This window comes from Danio rerio, chromosome 22 (assembly GCF_049306965.1).
Source record: "Danio rerio strain Tuebingen ecotype United States chromosome 22, GRCz12tu, whole genome shotgun sequence".
In the NCBI taxonomy this organism is placed as follows: Eukaryota; Metazoa; Chordata; class Actinopteri; order Cypriniformes; family Danionidae; genus Danio; species Danio rerio.
This window is the reverse complement of record NC_133197.1, coordinates 27,000,236-27,024,654: the sequence shown is the minus strand read 5'-3', so window position 1 is coordinate 27,024,654 and position 24,419 is coordinate 27,000,236. Positions and strand designations below refer to the sequence as shown.

The window sequence follows — 24,419 nt, the reverse complement described above, 5'->3', positions numbered from 1 at the left end:
GTTTAAGCACTCTTTGGTTGTCAAAAATAAAAAGACAAAAATAAATTGTAGTGATGAGACCCTCTATTTAGGATATAAATTTGCCATACATATCATATTTTTTAGGTGACGCAGCAGGTAGTGCCGTTGCCTCACAGCAGGAAGGTCACTGGTTCGAGCCTTAGCTGGGTCAGCTACCGTTTCTGTGTGGAGTTTGCATGTTCTCCCTGCATTCGCGTGGGTTTTCCTCCGGGTGCTCCGGTTTCCCCCACAAGTCCAAAGACATGCGGTACAGGTGAATTGGGTGGGCTAAGTTTTCCTTAGTGTATGAGTGTGACTGAGTGTGTGTGTGTGTGTGTGTGCGGATGTTTCCCAGAGATGGGTTGGTGTTTAGAAAGAGTAGTTTATTTTTAGCTTCAATTACAAAGAGCAACGCCGAGAGAACTGACAACACAGAGAGAATTGTCGAGCTTTATAGGAATGCATATGCAAATGTTTACATTGCGACGTCACTGCTGGGAGTTTCGTTGTCATGGTGAGTGCTGAAGAGAGCACAGCTCATTGGAGCAAACAGGCTCGGGAATCTCCGTCACGGCATGACGGCGAGTTGCGGTCGGTTGTGGACAAAAACATATTAAATATACTGAATAAATAAATATATAAATATATATATATATATATATATATATATATATATATATATATATATATATATATATATATATATATATATAAATATAAATATATATATTTACATTTTTGGTACTGTGTATTATTCTGGGATGCAGTAGAATATGGAGACAGATAAATATAATTAAAGACAGATGCGGGACATTAGAACAGAAAGTGAGCCCGGCTAGGCCACAGTGCTCTGACCAATGACTGACAAACTCCTAGTGGTGGTAAGCTTCTTTTTATCCAAAATCGCCATCCAGCGGTCACATAACCTAATAGCATGTTACGTGCAACCACCCCCCACGGCCAAAAGGTCCAGAATTTGTCCTTTAAATTATTTTATGTAATTAAATATTATATAATATATTTATTATACAATTAATATAATATATTTATATTTAATATATAATCCCGTCACGTCTGTGCTTATGAGGCTGTTTGCTCACTTCATTCGTTTTATTCTGATCAGATTTCAGATCGCTCAAACCACTTCAGAAGGTGATCTGGGATGCATTCCAGATAAAACTATAAAGCTTTAATAATTTTTTAGACAAACTTAAGAAAATACATTAAATTATGACCTGTAGAAAATCTGACCTGTAGATGCACTTTTACGGCCACAATTCTATTAAAAACATGTTTACTATAAGCATAAAACATGTTCTAACTCTTCAGGCCTTTAGCCAGGGGTGTTCGAAAGGGCCAACCCTCACTGACAAAGGTCCAGAATTTGTCCCATGCATGAGCTCATTTGTCGTATTTTGACTGCAATGCCATCATAAGTAATGAAAATAATTAATCGAAAAAGGCTTTAAAACCAAATAGAGTCCTCTGTCGACTGTTGCTTCGGTGGGACGATAATCTTAATTAAGAAAAGTCTTCTTTCACTACTGTATTGTTTTTAAACAGAGAAAACATTTTACAGGTAACTTAATTCTAAATCTTGTACCTTATTTCTGAAATAAAAATGAGCAATAAAAAGGGGTGAAGCACCAGAAGCTGACCATATTAAAATACTTTTAATATATTTTGGGTGTTGTTGATGTCCAGGAATTTTCAAATGTACTTTTTTTTAACCATAGAGACTAGAACAATTCTGACGAACACATTATAATTGTATTATTATTATTATATTATTATTAGCATGTTTTAATAATAATAATTTTTTTATTGAAATGGCCAAATTGTGACTGAGGACAGTTGCATGTGCTTGCCAGTTTTTTGTCTAATAAATGATAGAAGGCTTCAGTTTTTTACTTTAAAACTTTAGCAGATTGCTGTTTTTTCCTTATCATATATGATGTAATAAATTATTATTTAAAAAATTAGTCTTGTTTAAATTTTTTTAATTGCAATTTTTTGGAAATATTTTGTACTTCAAAAAGTGTGGTTATGATGACATCTGACTAGCTAATCCAGCAAAAAAAACAAAAACAAAAAAAAACATAAAATGCAGTATTTAAATCTCATAGTTAACTAGAAACTGAGGCGTATAACTGCAAAAAGGTCCACTTTTTGAGGAAAAAAAGAACCACCCCTTTCACCAGGTTGGCTACGAGCCTGTATACGCTGGATAATTTAGCGGTTCATTTCCACTGTGGCGACCCCTGATGAATAAAAGAACTAAGCCAAAGGAAAATTATTGATGATTTAATTTTGGAAAAAGCATCCATTGGCATCCATAGCAGGACCAAAACATATGGAAGTTAATAGCTGTTTTTTACGATATTCTTAAGAAAATCTTCTTTGAGTTCAACACAGAAAAGAAATTCAAACACGTCTGAAACTGTTGGAGGATGAATAAATCATCACAGAATTTTATTTTTGGGTGAACTATCACTTTAAATCGACGCTCTCTTGCAATGTCGTCAACATCCAGCAGTGGGAGCTGTTGTACAGCTGATGTGTTAAGCTTTTTATCTCTACTGTTAGGAAGAAAATGTCAGAATAAACATGTCTGGAAAAGTATATGCGCCCGAGTTCTGCACACAGACTACGAACAAGTACCTTATTTGACGTAAATTCTGCTCTACTCATTTCAGTGTGACTGACATCTGTCATTAAATCGCTTGCGATAAAAGTTATGCAAACTAAACTTTTCTTGGATTATTTAAAAGGTGTATAGAGGTTATTTTTTTCTGTAGTGCACATCTACACTGGCTCGTGATCAGTTTTATACAGTTGTAAATAGATTTAGGGTAGCTGGTCGTGCACTCTTCCTGTACTGCACGGTATGCGTAAAAACGCGCAATAACGCGCTCATGACAGTCTGACCACGCCTGAGAAGTTCAGGGCGGAGAGTCACAATAAAATTAGCTGAAGGATCAAGACAGTTGTACACTTCTCAGTTTTCTGAAGGCTTCTTCAGAACCGGAAAATGGCAGGAATTGCGTCTACTGTGGCCAAGAAGAGAGCGCTGGCTGCAGGGTTTGGAACCAACGCCAATGCCACCAAGTACCTGAACCAGGACTTTGAGGCGCTCAGGAGTGAGTGCAGGGCCAGAGGGACCCTGTTCTCAGACCCGACTTTCCCCGCCGCTCCTGAATCACTGGGCTTTAAAGAACTCGGACCCAACTCGTCCAAAACCAGAGGATTAGTATGGAAAAGGCCCGGGGTATGGATTCAGTTTGGCTAGTTTTCATCCTGTGGGCATCGTTTGATGTTATGATTAAACGGGAAATAGCGCACTTTTATTGTTATTACTGTTGAGTTTATGTTACAGTGGGATTGAAGAAGAGGATAATTATATAAAACATGTAGGTCTACATATTTTAGTTTGCGTGAAACTGCATTTTAAAATGTGCAAATGCCTAATTACCTTATTGTTTTTGACAAATAATAAAGTCTATACGTTTTGGAAGACTTCATATAGTCAGACATCAACAAACCCGATAAGACTTCTGTTCCATTTGGTTCAATACATATTAAGTTTTAATATAGACGCAGAATGTAATTTTAAATGAATACATTTGTAAATATTTTATCAAATGTAATTTTATCTACATTTTTGTGCCTGTTAAATAGTCAAATGTTTCATAGAGTGCAAAACATGTAGCCTATTTTTTGAAAGTGTCATTTAAATACAATGTCTCTCTCTCTCTGTGTGTTATTTACAGGAATTATGCCAGAAACCACGCTTCATCGTTGGTGGGGCCACAAAAACGGATATCTGTCAAGGAGCTTTGGGTAAAACAACAAAATATTTATCTCTCTGCAGAGAATGTTTGTCAAACCCATTTATCATACACCCTATCCCTCGAAGTCAAACATTGAACACTCTGAGTCACACATTTCCTCTCTCGCGCTCCTGTTCTATCTTAATTCTTTAAACATACACCTGCAAGTCAATATTATGTGTCAGATGTTATCAGTTCAAACACAAATTCAGCTTAAATTGAGGCTCAATGAACACTGAAAAGTTCTCTCATGTAACCCCTACCCAGTCATGTTATATGATTCATTATAAAAGTAACAATCAGCTACATCGTTACATAGAAAAAGATGGTAAATTGTTAAACTTGAAAATTGTAAAACAATTTTTTTTTGGCATTCTTTAAAATCAAGCGTCCCGCACCTAAATGTTAATTATTATGCGAACTGACAGAAAACAAAACAAGAAACCCTAGATTCAGCTGATTCTCTTAAATATGGTGTAAATCTGCTACGTCTCCCCAAGATGTGTGTGATTACGTGATGGATGTTACTTGTAACTCTGATAAAGCTACCTTTCTTTGTAATTTTGACAAGCAAATACTCATAAACAATGCCATTCCTCGAATAAGGGTGTGTCAGAATATGAGGAATGCTTTTAACATAGTGGTAATACCAGTGGAATTGTTACCTAAAACAACAATAGTAAAAAATTGCTAATTGAAATGAAACCTCAAAGTAAAATATGATTAATAAGCTAAAAAGCTTAAACTAAAAGTGTTTTCCTTATGTGCTGCTAACAATATTTATGTTGCTATGTTATATTGCTTTTGTAGCTAAGGCTAAATGATAATTGTTTGCTCCAAAATCCATTTTGAATTCAATTAGCAACATTTTATTTCAACAACTAAAGTAAAGAAAACACTAGAATTACTAAAGATAGACTTAGATAAACTTAGATGGGTGGTTGCTAAGTTCTTTGGTAATTATGCTTATTAGCACACCTGGAGTGTTGGTAGCATGTTTTGAAGTTTCAGTATATTTCTGGCTAGCATGTCACTATAATAAGTAGCTATTTTCTAGGCTTTGCTATGGATGTTTGTGTTAAATTGTAGCACGTTGCTAAAATATAGCTCATCGCTAACCAGATTTAACACATTGTTAGCATGTTTTAACTTATTGCTTGCGTGTTTAGCACATTATTAGCTTGTTATAACACATTGTTGTCATCTTTAAGTAGCTACATCGCTATCATAATTTTACATAATGATGTCAGTTTCTAGGATTTTTTTGTAGATAGATAGATAGATAGATATATAGATTGATTGATTGATTAATTGAAAGTATGTGTTAGCATGTTGCTAGAAGTTATAAACAATAGTGGAGGATTTTAACTTCACCTTCCACTTCTTTGCATAATCTCACTCTCTTTTGCTCTGTTTTTTTTTCTTGTTGTTGCGTTTATCACTTTGCTGAGCCAAGCACATAATGCAAACCATCCAAACTTAGAAACTAGCCAGATGGATTTTGTCCCAGTAAAAGAAACCCGGGGCTGCGTTTATCCCGTAAAGTCCCACATTAAAAACATGCCCGCTTAATGCGATGCATGTGTCAAACTGCAGGAAAAAGCAGTCTATTGTCTAGCGAGAATCTCATGAGTTTCTGCTCCGCTTTCTGAGACTTTCAGCTCACCACTTGCGTGACATGAAAACCACAATGGCACTCATTGGCTGCTCCGGTTTTCATTTAGCTTCCCTCAAAATGTGCCTGTACTTGTTTACCTGCAGGCACTTTGAATATCAATAAGAATTCATTGCTCATGCAAATATATATCATACAGTCTCTGATATACAGAAATACTTGAGGGAACACAGGCCTTCATGTGACTGCTTCAGTTGCACACCACAGAATGTTGTGAGAGTCTCTCAGACCCACTTCCTGTCGCTCTGTTTTTTAGGTGACTGTTGGCTGCTGGCTGCTATTGCCTCCCTGACACAGAATGAAGATGTTTTGGCAAGAGTTGTGCCCAATGGACAGGAGTTTGATGGCACTTATGCAGGAATCTTCCATTTCCAGGTATCTGCAAGTACTTGAGTCACTTCCGATGAATTACAAAATAAATTCAGATAAAAATAAAAGATAAAATAAAACTATTATTTTTGGGAAGGTGTCCGGTGTTTATTGCATGTAATTGCACTATTGTGCAAAAATATATTTTAAAAAGTAATAAATTATAATAATATAATATTGTATTATCTATCTATCTATGTTAGCATTGCTAACATGTTTTAGGACAGTGTTTCTCAACCACGTTCCTGGAGGTTCGCCAGCACTGCATGTTTTGGTTGTCTCCTTTGTCTGTCACACCCATTACAGGTCTTTCAGTCTCTGCTAATGAGCTGATTATCTGAATCAGGTATGTTAGGTTAAGGAGACATGGAAAATGTGCAGAGCTGGTGGTCCTTCAGGAGTGTGGTTGAGAAACACAGTTTTAGGACATTGCTAGCATGTTAGTAGCATGATTAGCAGATTGTTATTAACATGTCTGAACATGTTGCTAGCATTCATTCATTCATTTTCTTGTCAGCTCAGTCCCTTTATTAATCCGTGGTCACCACAGCGAAATGAATCGCCGCTAGCATCTATTAGTAAATTGCTTACATTAGTAACTATTTTTAGATGATTTTGCTAACATCTCTTAATATGTTGGTAGCATACTTAATAAGAATGAAGTCTTTTAGCTTTTTTAGAGATGTTTTTTTTAACACAAGCTCATTGTGAATACGTACCGCCATATACATTTCTGGAGAGTGCAAACTATGTAGCCAGAGGTATGTATGGCTGCATTTTGTCTTTAAAACGAACGCTATGGAGTGGTATGACACTGCCGACAGCTTCTCTTTCTTTTTGCGCTACCAGTTGACCGCTTACCCCCGTGTGAATGGCTTTTCCGCTGTTAACAGTTTGCCAAGTGACTTACCACGTACGTTGGCAAACTTAAGATGCATTGAGGAGTTGACCGCAACTGTGGGGTTTAGGTCTAATCAAGAATGGTTCCAGAAAGTAGGTAAAACAAAAACAAAAGGCAATAAATAAAATAAACAAGTAAATAACGGTGAAAACGTGAAAAGATTAAAAAAATGGTAAAAATCAGGGGGCTTTTCTTTTTCTGGATTGCATTTGAAAACACTGTCGGTTGGGTTTCGGGAACAGGGTGGAAGTCAATTGAAAAAGCTATCGTTGTGTTTAGGAAAGGGGCTGGTTAGGGGGATCGTTAGTCTACAGCGGCCTCTGGTGGATTTACGTGAGAACAGCAGGTATGAATGGCACTCGGGAGAGAAATTTGAGATCTAAAAAAGTGTACACAGTGGCCTTTGGTAGATTCATAAAGACAAAAACTGCTATAAAACGTAGCTCCTGGGATGTATTTCACGCTCTCCAGAAATGTATAGAGGGGCGCGGATCCATAATGAGCATGGGTTGTTTTTTTTTTTGTTTTTTTTGCAGATTTTTTTTTTTTTTTTTTTTTTACATGTTAAGGGTTAGAAGTCAGAATTATTAGCCCCCTGTTTATTTTTTTCCCCTAAATTTCTGTTTAATAGAGAGAAGATTTTTTTCAAAACATTTCTAAGCATAACAGTTTTAATAACTCATTTCTAATAACTGATTTATTTTATCTTTGCAATGATGATAGTAAATAATTTTTGACTAGACAATTTTCAAGGCACTTCTATACAGCTTAAAGTGACATTTAAAGGCTTAACTAGGTTAATTACGTTAACTAGGCAGGTTAGGGTAATTAGGCAAGTCATTGTATAACGATGGTTTGTTCTGTAGATCGAAAAATGGGAAATATTTAAAAAAAGAAAAAGAAATTAAAGGGGGGCTAATAATTCTGACTTCAACTGTATATATTAAAACCATGTTTTATTCCACACATACAATTTTCCATTTTTACTTGAAAATGCTGTCATGTACACACTCCATAACATAATTCTTCATAAACATACAAATTATCAGATATTATATGTAAAGGTAGTAAAAAAATTGTAAAAAGGAAAAGCTAATATATATATATATATATCTCAGAATCTTAATAATGCACAAAGTGTAAACAACAATGTGGGATTACAATACTAAGTGTCCAAAAAGGCACATTTTTTGAGGCTTGTATCAAACACATTGTTTTTATGTGGGCATTTTTTTGTTCTTTGACACTCATTTTGAGATTGAACAGATAAATGTGAGTCTGTACCTTCTCCACCAGTTCTGGCAGTTTGGCGAGTGGGTGGATGTGGTCATTGACGACCGGCTGCCGGTGAAAGATGGCGAGCTGTTGTTTGTTCACTCCGCTGAGAAAAACGAGTTCTGGAGCGCCCTGCTGGAGAAGGCCTATGCTAAGTGAGTGTTTTTTTGTGTTATTTCTTGTGTTCGTGAACCACCTTTAATCACAGTAATTAAGTTAGAAAGTGGCCAAACCAGAAAGTTAACCTGCCATCTAAGAAAAAAAGCAGGGCTTTAGATGTTTCTATGGAAATTATTTGAGCTCAAACTTTGCATACATGATGAACAAGCTTCATAGGTGTTTTCCAGGAATATGGGTGTGTCTTTTTATGTATTATGTGTTTAATCCAGCGCATATAATAACTTTATGTTAGCTTTATTTTAAAAGTATTTAATATACCCTTGTTTTTTCCTGCCAGCTGAACACAAAATGTTAGCCACCTGTTGTTTGTTGATTTAGTTTTGTGTAAGAGTACGTTCACAGCTGTTGACCTTTTCATTTTGCTTCCCCATCATGTGAACTATGAGAAAGGCCCTGCCCATGTGTAATAATGTCATGCATTTTTTTTGTAGGCCAACCAGTATGTTAGCATGACCTTGGTTCCTTTGACAAAAAAACCCTTTGTGTTAATATCAAAAATTGTGTGTGCAATTTCACATATTTGCAAGTGCTTTAACAATAATGCCATTGAATGGTATATTATACGTGTGGATAAACATGATAAAAATCTTGTGTTAACCACCACTATTGTTAACCCCCACTTATATGTCAGGAATATGACCAAAAAACCAGAATAAAGGAACTGAAAATGCTAAAATGCTGATTTTGTCAGACAAAAAATGATCTCCACAGCAGTAATATTGCTGCTGGTGATCATTTCTACGTAATTTTTGCTTGATATTTTTCCTTTTCTGTGCTAAAATGCTTTATCTATATAAAATTTAGGCATTTAGAAATAAAAAAAAACCTCTCCAAAACCTTTAAAATCTACTAATACAAACATTTCACTTTAGTTTCTAGATGAAATAAGCACAGTACAAAACTAATATGTTATTTTTCTTACAAAGATGATCACATAGCACATAGCTGATTGTTTATGAACATGCCTTTTTTGTGCACCTTTTTGCATGTATAAATATATAAATGGAGAATATTAGTGCATGATATTGTATCTCAACATAGATTAATTTTCTTATGTAGTATGTTCAAAGCCACGAATAAACAAGATACATTTTTGTGGATGCGTTTTCACATTTGTTTTGTTAACACTTGTTTAGGTTTAGATCAGAGGTCATCAAACTTGTCCCTGGAGAGCTGGTGTCCTGCAGATTTTAGCTCCAACCCTAATCAAACACACCTGAACCAGCTAATCAAGGTAGTAGGTATACTTGAAACACCCAGGCTGTTGTGTTGAGGCAAGTTGGAGCTAAACACTGCAGGGTCACTGGCCCTCCAGGACCAGTATTTATGACCCCTGGTTTAGAGTATTTGAGTAGGTGATACGAGTATTGTTTCCAGGTGTTGCAGAAAAGTAGCCAATGTCACGTTTCCCTTGAGCCTATTTTGGCTAAAACATGTTTATAGTTGGTTATTTATCATGATTTAAGTAATAAACATTTGTTTTGTAGCATAAAAGATGCCATTTCATGAATGAGCTTCAGTTTTTCAACATTAAATGATCTGGAATTTGTGGCACGATGGCTTAGTGGTTTGCACTGTCGCCTCACAGCAAGAAAGGTGCTGGTTCGAGTCTCGGATGGCCCAGTTGGCATTTCTGTGTGGAGTTTGCATGTTCTCCCTGTGTTGGTGTGGGTGTCCTCTGGGTTCTCAGGTTTCCAGGAGTGTATGAGTGTTTCCCAGTAGAAGGGCATCCGCTGTATAAAACAAATGCTGGAATAGTCGGTGGTTCATTCTGCTGTGGCAAATTAAAATAAGATTTTATTTCTGTGGGGTTTTATAATGGGGTTTTTAAAATCGTAAGTTAAATAAGTCTGTGGTAAAGAGAACTTGATAATATTTGTATCCTTGCCCTACAAACATGCGCGAACATGTAATTTCACTCTCTAACAGCAGGTTTTATGGTTTCTGGCAGGGTGAACGGCTGTTATGAAGCCCTGTCTGGAGGATCCACTAGCGAGGGTTTTGAGGACTTCACTGGAGGCATCGCTGAGAGCTACGAGATCAGAAAAGCACCGACCAATTTGTTTCAGATCATCCAGAAAGCCCTGGAGGCTGGAGCTTTGCTGGGCTGCTCCATCGACGTGAGATTTCTATATTTATGACATCCACAAATTACTAGACTGCATGTTTGTAGAATGTTTGGATGCAAAACGAATAGCTGTTTATGGAACAATTATCAATAGAAAAACGACTGAATTTTTTTTATAATATTTGAAATTTTGTTGAAGTAGTTTCTGCCCAATCAGATGTAATTTTGAGTCATAAGCCCCACCCACTCTATTTTTATCTGTAGATCACAAGTGCTGCTGATTCAGAAGCCATCACTCGTCAGAAGCTGGTCAAAGGCCACGCCTACTCACTCACAGGGGCAACAGAGGTATGATTATTATTATTATTTTAAATAACATAATTAAAATATTTAGTTTTTAAAGCTTTTTTGTCTCAGGTGAACTATCGTGGTCGCAAGGAAAAGCTGGTTCGTATGCGCAACCCTTGGGGACAGGTGGAGTGGACCGGAGCCTGGAGCGACAAGTAAGGTTTCATTACTGCAATATATGTGTTACATGCAGTCATGGAATTTCTGGAGTATCATGGAAATTTAAAGGGTCTGTTCCAGACATTTAAAGTTAGGGAAATTAATATATTTTTTATCCAATTGAATATCAAGGACTGTTTTGTTGCTTTAATTTTTTGTTTCTAATGAATTATAGATTTTGTTGATGTCTGACAATATGAAGTCATTCCAAAACGTGGGCTACATATTGTTTGTAAAAACATGCTAAGTAGGTAAATGCAGATTTAAAAATGCAGTCCCCATCAAGCCAAAATATGTAGGCCTACATATTTTACATGATTATTCTCTCGTTCAATCATACTATAACATAAAGCCATTTGTTAATTCATTGTTTTTAATGAAAATGTTTTTCATGTATTGCCGGTCGTTATGGTTAGGCTATTTTTATAGCCATTTTATTTCTTGCCCCCTTGGCAACTGGTTTAAAGGCATAGTTCACCCCAAAATGAAATTTTGCTCACTGTTTACTCACCCTCAAACGGTTATAAACCTTTCTGAGTTTCTTTCTTCTGTTTTACACAAAAGAAGATATTTTTAAGACGGCTGAAAACCTGTTATTATAGACTGCCATAGTAGGAAAAATAAATATTATTGAAGTTAATGTTTTCCAGTTTCCAACATTCTTTAAAATATCTACTTTCTTCTTTTTTGAGTTCAAAGGAAGAAAGAAACTTAAACAGGTTTGTGAGAAGTGAAGGGTGAAAGAAAGATTTTCATTTTTGGGCGAATATCCCTTCAAGTCTATTACAGTCACCAACCATACCTGTTAATTAAGGCCCCATTTACACTAATATGTTTTAGTTTTTAAAAAAAAGTTTTGCTTCGGTTACGCCTTCCATCCACACTACCCCAGAGTTTTCAAGCCCCGAAAACACAACATTTTGGAAGTGCTGAAGAGGCGGTTTTTGTTTTAAAATGCTGCTGCTCTGTGTCAGTGTGGATGGGGAAAACGGAGACATTTGAAAACGGTAGCGTGGCTGTAGACATTCGCCTATCTGATTGGGCTTTTTCTCAATATTTAGTGCACAAAGTTTAGTCTTACATCCTTTATTAGACTTAGCAATTTTTATATAAAAAACAAACTACCGAGGACACTTCGGTAAATCCTAAAAGGGAACAGGGTACTTTACAACCTCAATTGCATCACCCTGGCTATGATGTAACACTATTTTAACAATAAAATAAAAACATGAAACAAGGAACTGCCTGTTTTCATTTTGATATTAACAACTTAACAGACACTAAAAATGTTAAGGCGTCGTGTAGTTGCATATTTATATGACCGTCCTCTTCACTGTGTGCAAATTTTATAACAAAACCTATAACCTATATAATAAGAGACTATAACATAACTGCCTCCTTTCATTTTCATTAAAAAATACGAAACATACCCAGTCTGTTTTGCTGAATATCAGTTTTAATAATCAATAATGGGCATTATAAAAGTATAACATACAATAAGTTATTTACAAAATAGGAAATAAAGGCAAACAATCAGTCAAATGTTCATATTCAGTGTACGTGGTTACATAAATTAATATAACATATCTTTGCGCTTAGCCAAAACACGTTACCTAGAAACAAGTAATAGATTCAAAATACAAAAGAGTCATTAGATAGAGACGAGATGAATAAAATATCATGTTTAACAACTTTAGTGATATGAGATGCAGCGGTAGACCCTTAATGAACTGCCCGATGTGCACTGCTCTCACCTCAGGAGGTGTGCTCAAGCCACACGCTGACTGCCTGGAGCTCGGACCTCTGCATATGCTGAAGTGCAAGTCAGAGTGTGTGCATGGTCACATTATGTGCGTTGTCAGTGGTGTAATGTAGACGGAGAACTTTTTAGAAACGCTAGATAAAACACCAGTGTAGATATGGATTGTTTCCGTTCTAAAAAGGCGTTTTAAAACTAACATATTAGTGTAAACAAGGTCTAAAACAAATATTGCTAGCAAAATGTCTTGGACTAATACAAAATGACTACTCTAATACAGTGTGTTAGACTGTGTAATCTTGTTCCAATCTGAGGTAAAAAAAAAAAATAAATTCCATTGTTTCTTAATGGTTATTAAATTAATAGCAAACACAAATCACCTTGTTTTTACATTTATTATAAAAAAAAGAAATTATTCAGTGAAAGTCAGGGATTTTTACATTTGGCTAAGAATAAGAACCCTGTTCTTAGCTAAATGTTGCTGAAATTACAAAAACAAAAAACATTTTATTTAGAAATATGCTAGGTTACATATACATTTAAATTTGAAGCCAATATCCCAGACGAGTCCCCATCTATTCTGGGTCTGTGTTAAAGGCGTCTGTGGGTAGTCATTGAACTAGTGATTGCTTGATTTCTGCACAATACTGTATACTGGGAAAAAATAGCATTAATTGGTAAAACGGGTTAACTCTAAAGAAGAGAAATCGACAAGGCTGTTGTAGATATCAAAGAGTCAGTTCACCTAAAAGTGAAATTGTGGTTTCACAAAATAACATATATTAAAGAATGTTGGAAAGCGGCAGCCATTGCTTGTGGGGAAAAGTTTGTATTAAAGTTGTGGTTGGACTTGTTTTGTGGGCGGTCATGGCAGTCTTGACATTCCTTGGCATGACACCAGAGAGCACTTCAAAAATAAATAAATTACCTAACAGCCTCAACTCAAGGTTGATAAACAATAACACAATATTTGTTAGAGCATAAAGTGTGTAAAAATCTGACTGTCTGAGACTTACAGTTTTATAGAATTGATCAATTTAATGAACTTACGTAGAGATTATGATAGCATCACTGTTCAAACACTGGACTGATGGTTATCTGAACAGTGTTTTTCATTTCCCCTATAGTTCATCTGAATGGAACAGTGTTGCGGCATCAGAGCGTCCAGACGCCAGCGCTGAGGATGGTGAATTTTGGTGCGCTTATGGACTTGTTATCCATATTTAATATTGATGCTAATTACAATAGCAATCTAGATGCTAATGCTTCAATACAGTTTACATTCTATGTATGTTTTTTCCCTTTGTACAGGATGGCATTCTCCGAATTCCTCACCAATTACTCTCGTATAGAGATCTGCACTCTGACGCCGGATGCCATCACAGATGATTCAGTAAAACATTGGGCCGTGACAAATCATGACGGCACATGGAGGAGAGGCTCCACCGCTGGAGGCTGCAGAAACAATCCATGTGAGCCATAAAAAGCATTAACTCTCCAAATTAACCAAGAGTTGTGGATCAGGGACAAAACATTTTATCTCACTACTAATTCAGTTCAATTCAATTCATCTTTTATGTCTATGGCACTACAATGTAGATTGAGTCAAAGCAGTAGTGATGGGAAGTTCGGATCATTTTACTGACTCGGATCTTTGAGTCTCGTTCATCTACATCAGGGGTGTCAAACTCAATTCCTGGAACGCCAAAGCCCTGCACAGTTTAGTTCCAACCCTGCTCCAACACACCTACCTGTAGGTTTCAAACAAGCCTGAAGGACTCAATTAGTTTGATCAGGTGTGTTTAATTAGGGTTGGAACTAAACTGTGCAGAGCTGCGGCCCTTTTGGAACTGAGTTTGACACCTGTGATCTAGATGAACGAATCTTTTTTCGAGTCATCTCTTTAATTTGGTTCAATTTGCCAAAATATTATTAAAATGTTACGAATTGCTTCCAAACACATCTACAACTAGCCCAAAATGTTGATCACATAACAAATAAGTCATAAATAGAATACTATAAGAAGGAGAAAATAATAATTCAATGTTTACCTGCTTTTTTGTCTATGAAGCTCACCTCTTCATGTCTTCAAATGTCAGTGGTTCGTTTACGTTACTCTGACAGTCGCATATAATCTTAACCAATGTACATAGTCTGAGCCGATAGGAGCCATGATAAATAGTTCACCTGTCGAGTCTTTTGGTTCTTGAGTCGTTCGTTCATCACATGACAGAATGACTCAAACCCGAGGACTCGAGAGATGAACGGATCAATTCTTTTTCTGGCTCTAAACGCATATGATTGGCCCGTGAGGAACGAATGACTCAAACCCGATAGAGGACTCGAGAGATGAACGGATCAATTCTTTTTCCGGCTCTAAACGCAGAGGATTAGCTTCTGCCTTTCCGCTAACGACTCAAAAGACTTGAAATGAATGATACCATAATTAACACTTCTTGTATGTACTGCCTCTTATTGAATCGCCACTTAAATTTTAGTCGCTTTGGACAAAAGCGTCTGCTAAATGATTGAATGTAAATGTAAAAATTTTGCTGACCGGTTCATTTAATGCTCTACAGACACATTTTGGATGAATCCACAATTTGTGGTGAAACTGGATGAAGAAAATGTCGAAGATAAGGAGAAGGGCTGCAGTTTTGTAGTGGGTCTGATTCAGAAGAACCGCCGGCGCCTGAGGAAAACTGGAGAGGATATGAACACTATTGGCTTTGCTATTTATGAGGTGGGTGGAGACATCTAAAAGAGGTTGACGACGAAGAAATAAACATAATTACTTCTAAAGAATTACAAAATTACATTAGAATAACCCCAAATATAATGTTTTTTTTTTTCTTTTTACATCCACAGCTCCCCCAGGAGGTAAGATTAAACTACTTACAACTTTCTCTTGGCTAACATTTCACCTTTTTTCCTACACATCATGACGCTTTGTGTGAATCCATGTAGACAGTTAGTAAAACATTCACCTCGGTCACATCTACCACACAAGCTCACATGAAATGAATTCAAGAAAAAAATTAGCATGAGGTAAAAAACGTCCCACAATTAAGTGTTTCAGTTTTGGTGTGAACCCAGCATTACACTGAAACCTGCTCAGCTAATGTTTTCGTCGGTAATATTCATATTATTTGCTAATTAAAAACCTCCCATGCGGAATTTCATTACTGTAAAATGGCTGCTACTGTCCTCTGGAAGTTGCATTTTTGGGCCCATCGGCATTATGTTGATTGTTTTTCACCAAGACAACTAGGGGAGCTGAAGTGAAGTTTATTTATAAACTAATTTCTAGGGGATCACAGGCTTATGATTGCTTGCTACTGGTTCCCCCATTACTCTATGTATGATTCACCAATCAGACGATTCCTAAGCCACTATAAAAACCCTAAGTTCCATAAAATAGCCTTTTTCATTTTGAAGAATTCCCCCTTCCACTACTACTCCTCCTTTTTTCCTTGATGGGTAGCACGGTGGCCCAGTGGTTGCCTCACAGCAAGAACGTCACTGGTTCTAGTCCTTACCAGGCCAGCCGATGCTTCCCGTGCTCATGTGGGTTTCCCCCGGGTTCCCTGGTGTCCTCCCACTGACTAAAAACATGCAGCCTAAGTTATTTGACTAATCTAAATCGGCAGCATAGACATGCTCCTAGTAAGTAGTTACCTCTTAAGAGCAATCACTATCTGTTCATTAGTTACTACAGCAGGGGAGTTCTTGAGATCTAACTGAGCTGAAACTACCATCTTGCCTCGCAAATGGGAGGGAGCCCCGGGCTCGAAGATCTTATGAGCTCAGGGCTCTCTCCCGGGACAACAAGCCAAACAAGCTTTATAATCACTTATTAGTTAAGTGCAAACTCTTGAAATATAATTGGGTAAACTGAGTCCAAAATACTTCCACACATAACACACAAGTACAAAGGAGAAAACTGACTGTAGCATGTCTTTCAGATAAAGTATGCTTGCTTGGCATGCTTAGATATACTCTAGTATTTTTGTGCTTTAAAAGAGTTAATGGGCTCTATCATACACCCAGCACAATAAGGCGCAAGACATGTTTGGCGTGATTTATTGCCATTTTCAGACCAGCGCAACAGTAATTTTTCTGTTTTGCACCTTGTTGTTTAAATTGAAAATCCATTTGTGCCACTTTTGGAGACCCATGGGTGTTCTGGTCTATGAAGGAGGTGTGTTAAGGCGCAGTGTTGGGCCATTGCTGTTTTAAGGAACAAAACTAGACCGCACCATTGATCAACTGAAAGCTGGTGTAAAGTCCAGCACAGAGCACATTAATTATCCCTCTGTGGCTCCAAACACTTATACATTGCTTAAGGCACACAGAATGTACAGCAACACACAAATATCATTACATATGAAAAAAAAAATTAAAATGTTACAAAAATTATTATTTTATACATAGAAATAAATAAAAACATTACCTCAATGCCTTCTTCATGTTTATTCATCAAAATTTGCTTTTGTATAATGTCATTATTATTTGCAGTATTATTTATTATATGCAAATTCATATTTGCTTTAATTAAAACAAGTTTAGATTTGTCCACTTATCAGGGTTGGGAGATGTATGCATCAGCATATGGGGCATAAGAATAGGATGTGTGTTTGGATATAACTCAGTTTTTTTATCACACTTCTTTATTATTGTTCATTTATTCATTTGCTGGAAATTAGAACTTATTTTTTGAATAGTTTTGAAACAAATCCTTGTGCTTAACAAACTAAATTAAATATGCAGGCTAATGGATGTTTTCAGTGGAGTGAGTACAACTAGCCCGTCTTAAAATAGCAAAAGTGGATTCCGACACCCTCTTAATGCTTTTGTGCCATGCTCTTTAGACTTTTCGTCTAGATCGTTAAAATAGAGAACACACACGTTAAAATACAAACCGTAACATTGTTTTCATGACAAATAAAAATAAAGCACAAAGTCAAACATACATCTCACCTGGATTGTATCACAATCTTACTACTTGAAGTGATTTGATTTGTGTTGTTTTTTTAATGGAAGTTCCCCAAACCCATTATTTGTTACATGCTGGAAAAGGTGGATAACAAAAAAAAAAAGTTTTGAATGTTTCTGGCTTGCTGTCTCTATCAGTTTCACGGTCAGCGGGAAGTGCACCTGGATAAAAACTTCTTCCTGACGCACGGACAGAAAGCTCGCTCTGAGACTTTCATTAACCTCAGGGAGGTCTGCACGCGCTTCCATCTGCCTCCTGGAGAGTACCTCATCGTACCATCTACCTTTGAAGCCAACAAGGACGGAGACTTCTGCCTGCGTGTCTTCTCTGAAAGCCAAAGTGAAACACAGTAACGTGCCACATTTGTGTTCTTGACTATATGCCATATTTGAAATATTAATTCAATTTGTTTGACTGGATGATTTAATGTTTCTTACTAGACAATGCGATGACCCTGTGGATGCTGAATTACCTGATGTAAGTATCTGGCTTAAAAGCTGTTAAAAGACCATCCAAAGTTGTGCATTCAACAGCAACAACAACAACAAATGCAAATCGAGAATGCATTTAAAATCCTTAACGAATGGCAACCCGCTGATTATTCTGCTTATTCCATAATCATTTGCCAAGGCATAGACAAGTTAAAGCTTGTATTGCTATTTGCAGCACTCAAGAGAGAGGTAATGCACATGCATGTTAATGACAAGGCATTACAGTGGCACAGTGGGTAGCATGCCTCACAGCAAGAAGGTTGCTGGTTCGAGTCCTGGCTGTGCCAGTTATCATGTCTGTGTGGAGTTTGCATGCTCTCCCCGTGTTCGTGTGGGTTTCCTCCAGGTGCTCTGGTTTCCCCCACAGTCCAAAGACGTGCTATAGGTGAATAGGGTTGGCTAAACTGCCTGTAGAGTATGAGTGTGTATGGATGTTTCCCAGAGATGGGTTGCAGCTGGAAGGGCATCCGCTGCGTAAAACGTGCTGGATAAGTTGGCGGTTCATTCCGCTGTGGCGACCCCCAGATTAATAAAGGGAATCTGTGGCTTAGTTGGTGGTTCAAAGGGTTTCTGGGTGGCGCAGTGGGTAGCCCGATTGCCTCAAAACAAGAAGGTTGCTGGTTCAATCCCTGGCTGGGCCAGTTGGCGTTTCTGTGTGAAGTTTGCATGTTCCCCCAGTGTTTGCGTCAGTTTCCTCTGGGTGCGCCGATTTCCCCCACAGTCCAAAGACATGTGGTATAGGTAAATTGGGTAAGCTAAAATGTCCGTAGTGTATGTGTGTGTGAATGGGGGTGTATGGATGTTTCCTAGTGATGGTTTGCAGCTGGAAGAGCATCCGCTATGTATAATATATGCTGGATTAGTTGGTGGTTCATTCCGCTGTGGCAACCCCGAATTAATAAAGGGACTAAGCCAAAAATAAATGAATGAATTAATTGGTGGTTTGTTCTGCTGTGGCAACCCCTAATAAATAAGGGACTAAGCTGAAGAAAAAAATGAATGAATGAATGATTCAGTTGCCTCTTATTACACAAAAAGCAGCAATAATAATAAAAATATATCATAGGTGGTAATAAAACTTTACCACAAATAAGTCGATAAACAGTCCATTCCCACATACTGTGCCTATTTTTGTTTTCAGGAGACTGTCTCAGATGATCAAGTTGATTCAAAGTTTAGGGGGATGTTCGTAAAACTTGCCGGACCTGTAAGTGAAGACCATTTATACCGCAGTACAAATGTATATTTTCTGAAAGCAGATCAAAAGCATACTGTACCTCTCTCTCTAGGACATGGAAATCTCACCCCTGGAGCTCATGACCATCTTTAACAAAGTCATTGCAAAACGTAAGTTCTCATGCATCATTTAGTTCTCACTCAAGATCTGATGGATCTGTCCGAGGAACTATTTTGTGTGTTGTTCAACAGGCACTGACATTAAGTCGAGCACCTTCACTTTGGATACGTGTCGTGTCATGGTGAACCTCATGGACGTATCCTTCCAGCTGCAGCTGAATTTATTGTGTTTGCATTAACTTGACGTAAGCACTCAAGTCAGGAATTGCGAGTATTTGATGTGTTGTTGTATTGTCAGCTTCTCTTAACTGATCTCAGGACAGTGGAAATGGAAAACTAGGGCTGGGAGAGTTTGCTACTCTGTGGAAGAAAGTGCAGAGATACCTTGTAAGAGATCAGCTGACGTGTTTAACATAAAAAGCATCTGTTATTTATAACAGTGTGTAATGTAGTATTTTATTCACCCAAGGAAATTTACAAGCATAATGACTTGGATAGCTCGGGAACCATAAGCACTACAGAGCTGCGTATGGCACTGAAAGAGGCCGGTGAGTCACGTCAAACTTGAACATCTACATTTAAAATCTTTTTTTGATTATGTATTTTAATATTCACAACATCTGTTCTCTTTTCCCTCTCAGGTTTCTGTCTCAATAACACTTTATTTCAGCTGATGGTTGTACGTTATGCTGAGAAGGACATGACTCTCCTCTTTGACAACTTCGTGTCCTGCCTGATGCGACTTGAAATGATGTTCAGTAAGTCTCTTTGCTCTTTATTTTAGAGTAAACATTTGGGCTTTGGCAGTGAAAGCAGCATAGAAAGTGTTTATGGATTCTGTTAGCATCACCTATAGTCAGTGTTGCAAGGTTTGAAGAAGGTATTTAAATGTCTCTGTCATGTTGTGTTTGGTACAGGGAGTCAAATTGCTTGTGGCTGGAATCTTGTGTTGCGTATTGTTAGGGTATGGTGTTCTAATGTATGCTGCTCAGCTAATGTTTATGTTTGTAATATGTATATTATTTGTCAATTAAAAGCCACCTAATGTGGTTACTCTGAATCTACAATTTAATATCAGAGGCATACATTGAAGCAGCCTTCAAGACTTTCACTTTCACACCTAGACGTTTGTTTCAAAACCTGGCTTGTTTGCCCCTTAGCTCGGTTAGTTTGGGCATATGTGAATGCTGCAATCGTGCTCTGAACAATCGGTCTGATGCTGTGTTTACACCAGACACGACACGCACTATTTGCGTGTAAATAGACGCGTGAACATTTTGAGTTTACTCACTTCATTTGCACGTCAAATTCACTTCACAATGGACATGGATTCGCGTCATGGCCAGGGCTTTTGTCTGCTGGTGACTCTAGCTTCGTTGCTAATTGGCTAACGTGGATATTATTGAGAGATTAGCTGTGTTTTATGTGCTTTAAGAAGGCTGATAAACAGCTTAGATTCGTTCAGTGCAGTGTCTGAGTGCACTACATCCATTCCGAGATGCACTCAGCTCTATGAGTTCATCAACTTCTCCTGAAACTATACCTGGATGATGAAGCTTTCAGCTTTGCTTTTGATTGAGCCGAGCCCAGTTTGATGAACTGTTTTCTGGTGTTGGCAGGAGGATTTTTTCCCAACAACAGGTGCTAGGTCTCTAGGACATGATTGTTTAACGCTCAAATCGCGGCATTCGTGCTGCCTCATTTGTGCCGCAGGATGTCTATTCGCATCTTTGCGTTGACTTAAAATGTAAATAACTCGCGCTTGATGCTTCATCTGCCTCAGGTGTGAATGCAGCATGAGATCACTTGAGTGAGTAACTAATAAATGTGTTTCATGTTCAATACTAAAGTTAAAGAGTGCTGAACTATGATGAATGAGAGCTGTTTATCCGTTAAAAAAATTGACCAAAATTATTATATATTTTTTTATTTTTATTTCTCATAATATTTTGCATTAGGACTATTATTTAGTTCATTTATGCACTGACACCTCAAAAGAATGATCAACGTTGATCTGCTTCTTGATGTGACTGCAGTTCAATTGTTTTGTGTTATGTTTATAATTCATAATTCTAGCCAACGTTTTTTATGCTCATAATTACGAATGAAAAAAAAAAGTTATTAAATGTCTTATTCTTATTTTTAAATAACTAATTAAATTTTACAAAAATGACAGACAATAGATTTATGACCTTGACAACTGAAATAAGGCTTTGTTTGAGAAAGTCTTTGCTCTGATTTATATTTGGTGATTATGTCTGTGGGTGTCACCATACAACTGCACCAAGATCAAAAAGCAACATTAAAGCAATTTAATTCCTGCTTCGGAACAAAACAATCGATTTACAGGTGTGAAAGCACCCTTAAATGAAATATACTGTTTTCCAACCTGAGGTGCTGAAATGTAGTTTGTTAAACTGGCAGTGGGAGGGTTATAGAGAGCAAAACAAAGACAGACATTATGGCATTTAAAGCACATTTTAACTTTGTTGACTCTGCAAACATATTATGGTATCTTGATGCTTTAGAACAGTTTCTCAACCATGTTTCTGAAGGACCAACAGTTCTGCACATTTTCCATGGCTGTTTCTCAATATGCGTTCTTCAGGGATTTTGTGTTCTCGTGTTGCGTCCTTATCAGCTGCCAAAGAGTTTAGTTCCAAAACTCAAGAACGCAAGAATGGAGAAAGTTCCCGGATGTGTTCTTGATATCGAGGACGCAACGATGCAGGGTTGAGCACCAAACTCGCTTGAGAAGACCCAGAAGTCATTGTGACTGCAAGTGAGAAGCTCAGCATTTCAAATAGATTTATTATTAAAGTTAAGAGATATCACTTTTTTACCTCAGGAGTTTCCCTAAATGAAACTCCTATGTATTGTGAAAAGGGCAAAAATGATAAATCGTTGTATGAATGCTGTAATGTTTAAATCATTTTCATAAATAATCAGAAGGAATGCAGCATGTCATTTCTCACAGGAAGCGTTTTCTGTTCTCGTGGTATCCCGAGTTCGTTCTTCTGAGGACACCTGGCAAGACCGGTCTTCACAAGAACTCAAGTCCGTTCTTGCAATTGAGAAACAGCCCATGTCTCCCTAACCAAACACACCTGATTCAGATCATCACCTCATTAGCATAGCCCGAAAGACCTGTAATGGGTGTGACAGACAAAGGAGACAACCAAAACATGTAGTGCTGGTGGTCCTCCAGGAACGCGGTTGAGAAACACTGCCTTAGAAGAGCCAAAATCGTACAAACAGCACCTTTAATGGACATTGTTCCTGGAATGCATTGCTGGCAATCTAAAAAACAATGTAAGTGAGCAAAACCATCTGACAGCACATCACAAATTAAATGAGCAGCACATCAGTTATACCCACATCTGAGAAGGAGTGTTGTTTGTTGAAAGTAGAAAAAGTCAGTCAGTACTTTGCTATATCTACAAATATGTATATCATTAAGATATCAGAGAAGATGTGGTAAACCTTACAGTTAGTGGGAATCCAGCAATGACCTCTGATTGGAGAAGAGAAAAAAAGATTGGCTTCTTTAAATTCTTTTTAGGGGTGGCACAGTGGCGCAGTGGTTAGCACTGTCACCTCACATTAGGAAGGTTGCTGGTTTGAGTCCCAGCAGCGCCATTTAAGCTGCATTTCTGTGTGGAGTTTGCATGTTCTCCCCATATTCGTGTGGGTTTCCTCTGGATGCTCTTATTCCTCCTATAGTCCAAAGACATGCTATAGGTAAGTTTAATTAGCTGAATTGACCGTTGTGTATGAGTGTGTGGGAATGAGGGAGTATGTGGGTGTTTTCCAGTACTGAGTTGCAGCTGGAAGGGCATCCGCTGTGTAAAGCATATGCCAGAATAGTTGGCGGTTCATTCTGGTGTGGCAACTCCTGATAAATTAGGGACTAAGCAGAAGGAAAATGAATAATTCCTTTTAGGTGTGATGTCATTGAACAGATGTCATTTCAGCTAGAAAAATGACTTGTACCTGGCAACCCTGCCTATAGTGGACATGGTGGCCCAGTGTTTTTACATCACTGTCTTCTCTGATTATCATTTCCAGGGGCATTCAAAAGGTTGGATCCTCACAAAAGTGGCTTCATTGAGCTGAATTTTAATCAGGTTAGTCATACATTTAGATAATAGCAATAGTTATAATCAAGTTATTAAAACAGTGCTCAGCATAATTGAGTACACCCTATTTTTTTTCAGTGAATATAGGCAATGCATTTTGGTGCATTTAAACAAAACATATTTTTTAAACAGATATATTCTTCAAAATAATATTTTAGTCACCAAACTTATTCAGAAATTGAAAGATAATACAAATAAATTCAAGCAAAATATTGCAAATAAAAAAATTACAACCTACAAAATCTTTCAATTTTTAGATTTTCTTGATATTTCCTTTTTTGTATTTAATATTTTTCTATATCATATACATTTGGGTGTACTAGTTTTTAGACCGTTAGCATAAGTTCTTTTGTTAAATAAGCTCCAGATTTGGCTTCAGTACTGGCTAATCTAATGTATATGCACAAATATAATATTGTATAGCTTCCTTTTAAAAATATGAATTTAAAAGAGAGATTTGTGAGGGGTGTACTTATATATGCTGAGCAGAGCACTGTAGATTCTATAACTTTCTTTGTGTTTTTTTAGTGGCTGAACCTTACCATGATATAAGACGACTCGCCTTCAAAGCACAGCACTCAAGACAGAGTTAAATGTTTTACACTTTCAAAGATATGAATTTACCTTTATTTTTAAAACTCTCTATTGCACTTTCGACCAGTCTTACTTTAAAATGCTGCATGATGTGTTTTAGTGTCGTCATTGCCGCACTATTTTTGTTTACGACTGCAAGCATTGTTGAACCAGGAGTATCTTAACCACTATGTAATAAAAAGTGTGTGTGTGTGTATTCTTACTATTTTTCTTCTCCAAAAGATATTATTAAATACTTCTGAAACTGTATGGATTTGTTTTTGTGTGTGACTGGAAGTTACAAAGGAGGCACTTCCGTTGCCTTTAATGCTTTGACAAACCACGCACAGACGCTTTTCA

At 37.2% G+C, this 24,419-nt stretch overlaps 1 protein-coding gene across 3 annotated transcripts; it reads left to right on the top strand.

Moving 5' to 3' along the window:
- The first annotated feature begins 2,959 nt into the window (after positions 1-2,959).
- capn2b (calpain 2, (m/II) large subunit b) lies at positions 2,960-24,329 on the top strand. Of its 3 annotated transcripts, NM_001018227.1 has the most exon segments (21): positions 2,960-3,268; positions 3,771-3,840; positions 5,762-5,880; positions 8,072-8,205; positions 10,182-10,350; positions 10,563-10,646; positions 10,716-10,801; positions 13,692-13,760; positions 13,876-14,036; positions 15,144-15,307; positions 15,433-15,444; positions 17,698-17,909; positions 18,001-18,037; positions 19,193-19,258; positions 19,341-19,398; positions 19,480-19,544; positions 19,666-19,734; positions 19,817-19,895; positions 19,989-20,105; positions 23,416-23,474; positions 24,015-24,329. In NM_001018227.1, coding segments are annotated over 21 exon segments (2,091 nt in total). In that variant the 5' UTR covers positions 2,960-3,031; the 3' UTR covers positions 24,039-24,329.
- The last annotated feature ends 90 nt before the right edge of the window (positions 24,330-24,419 follow it).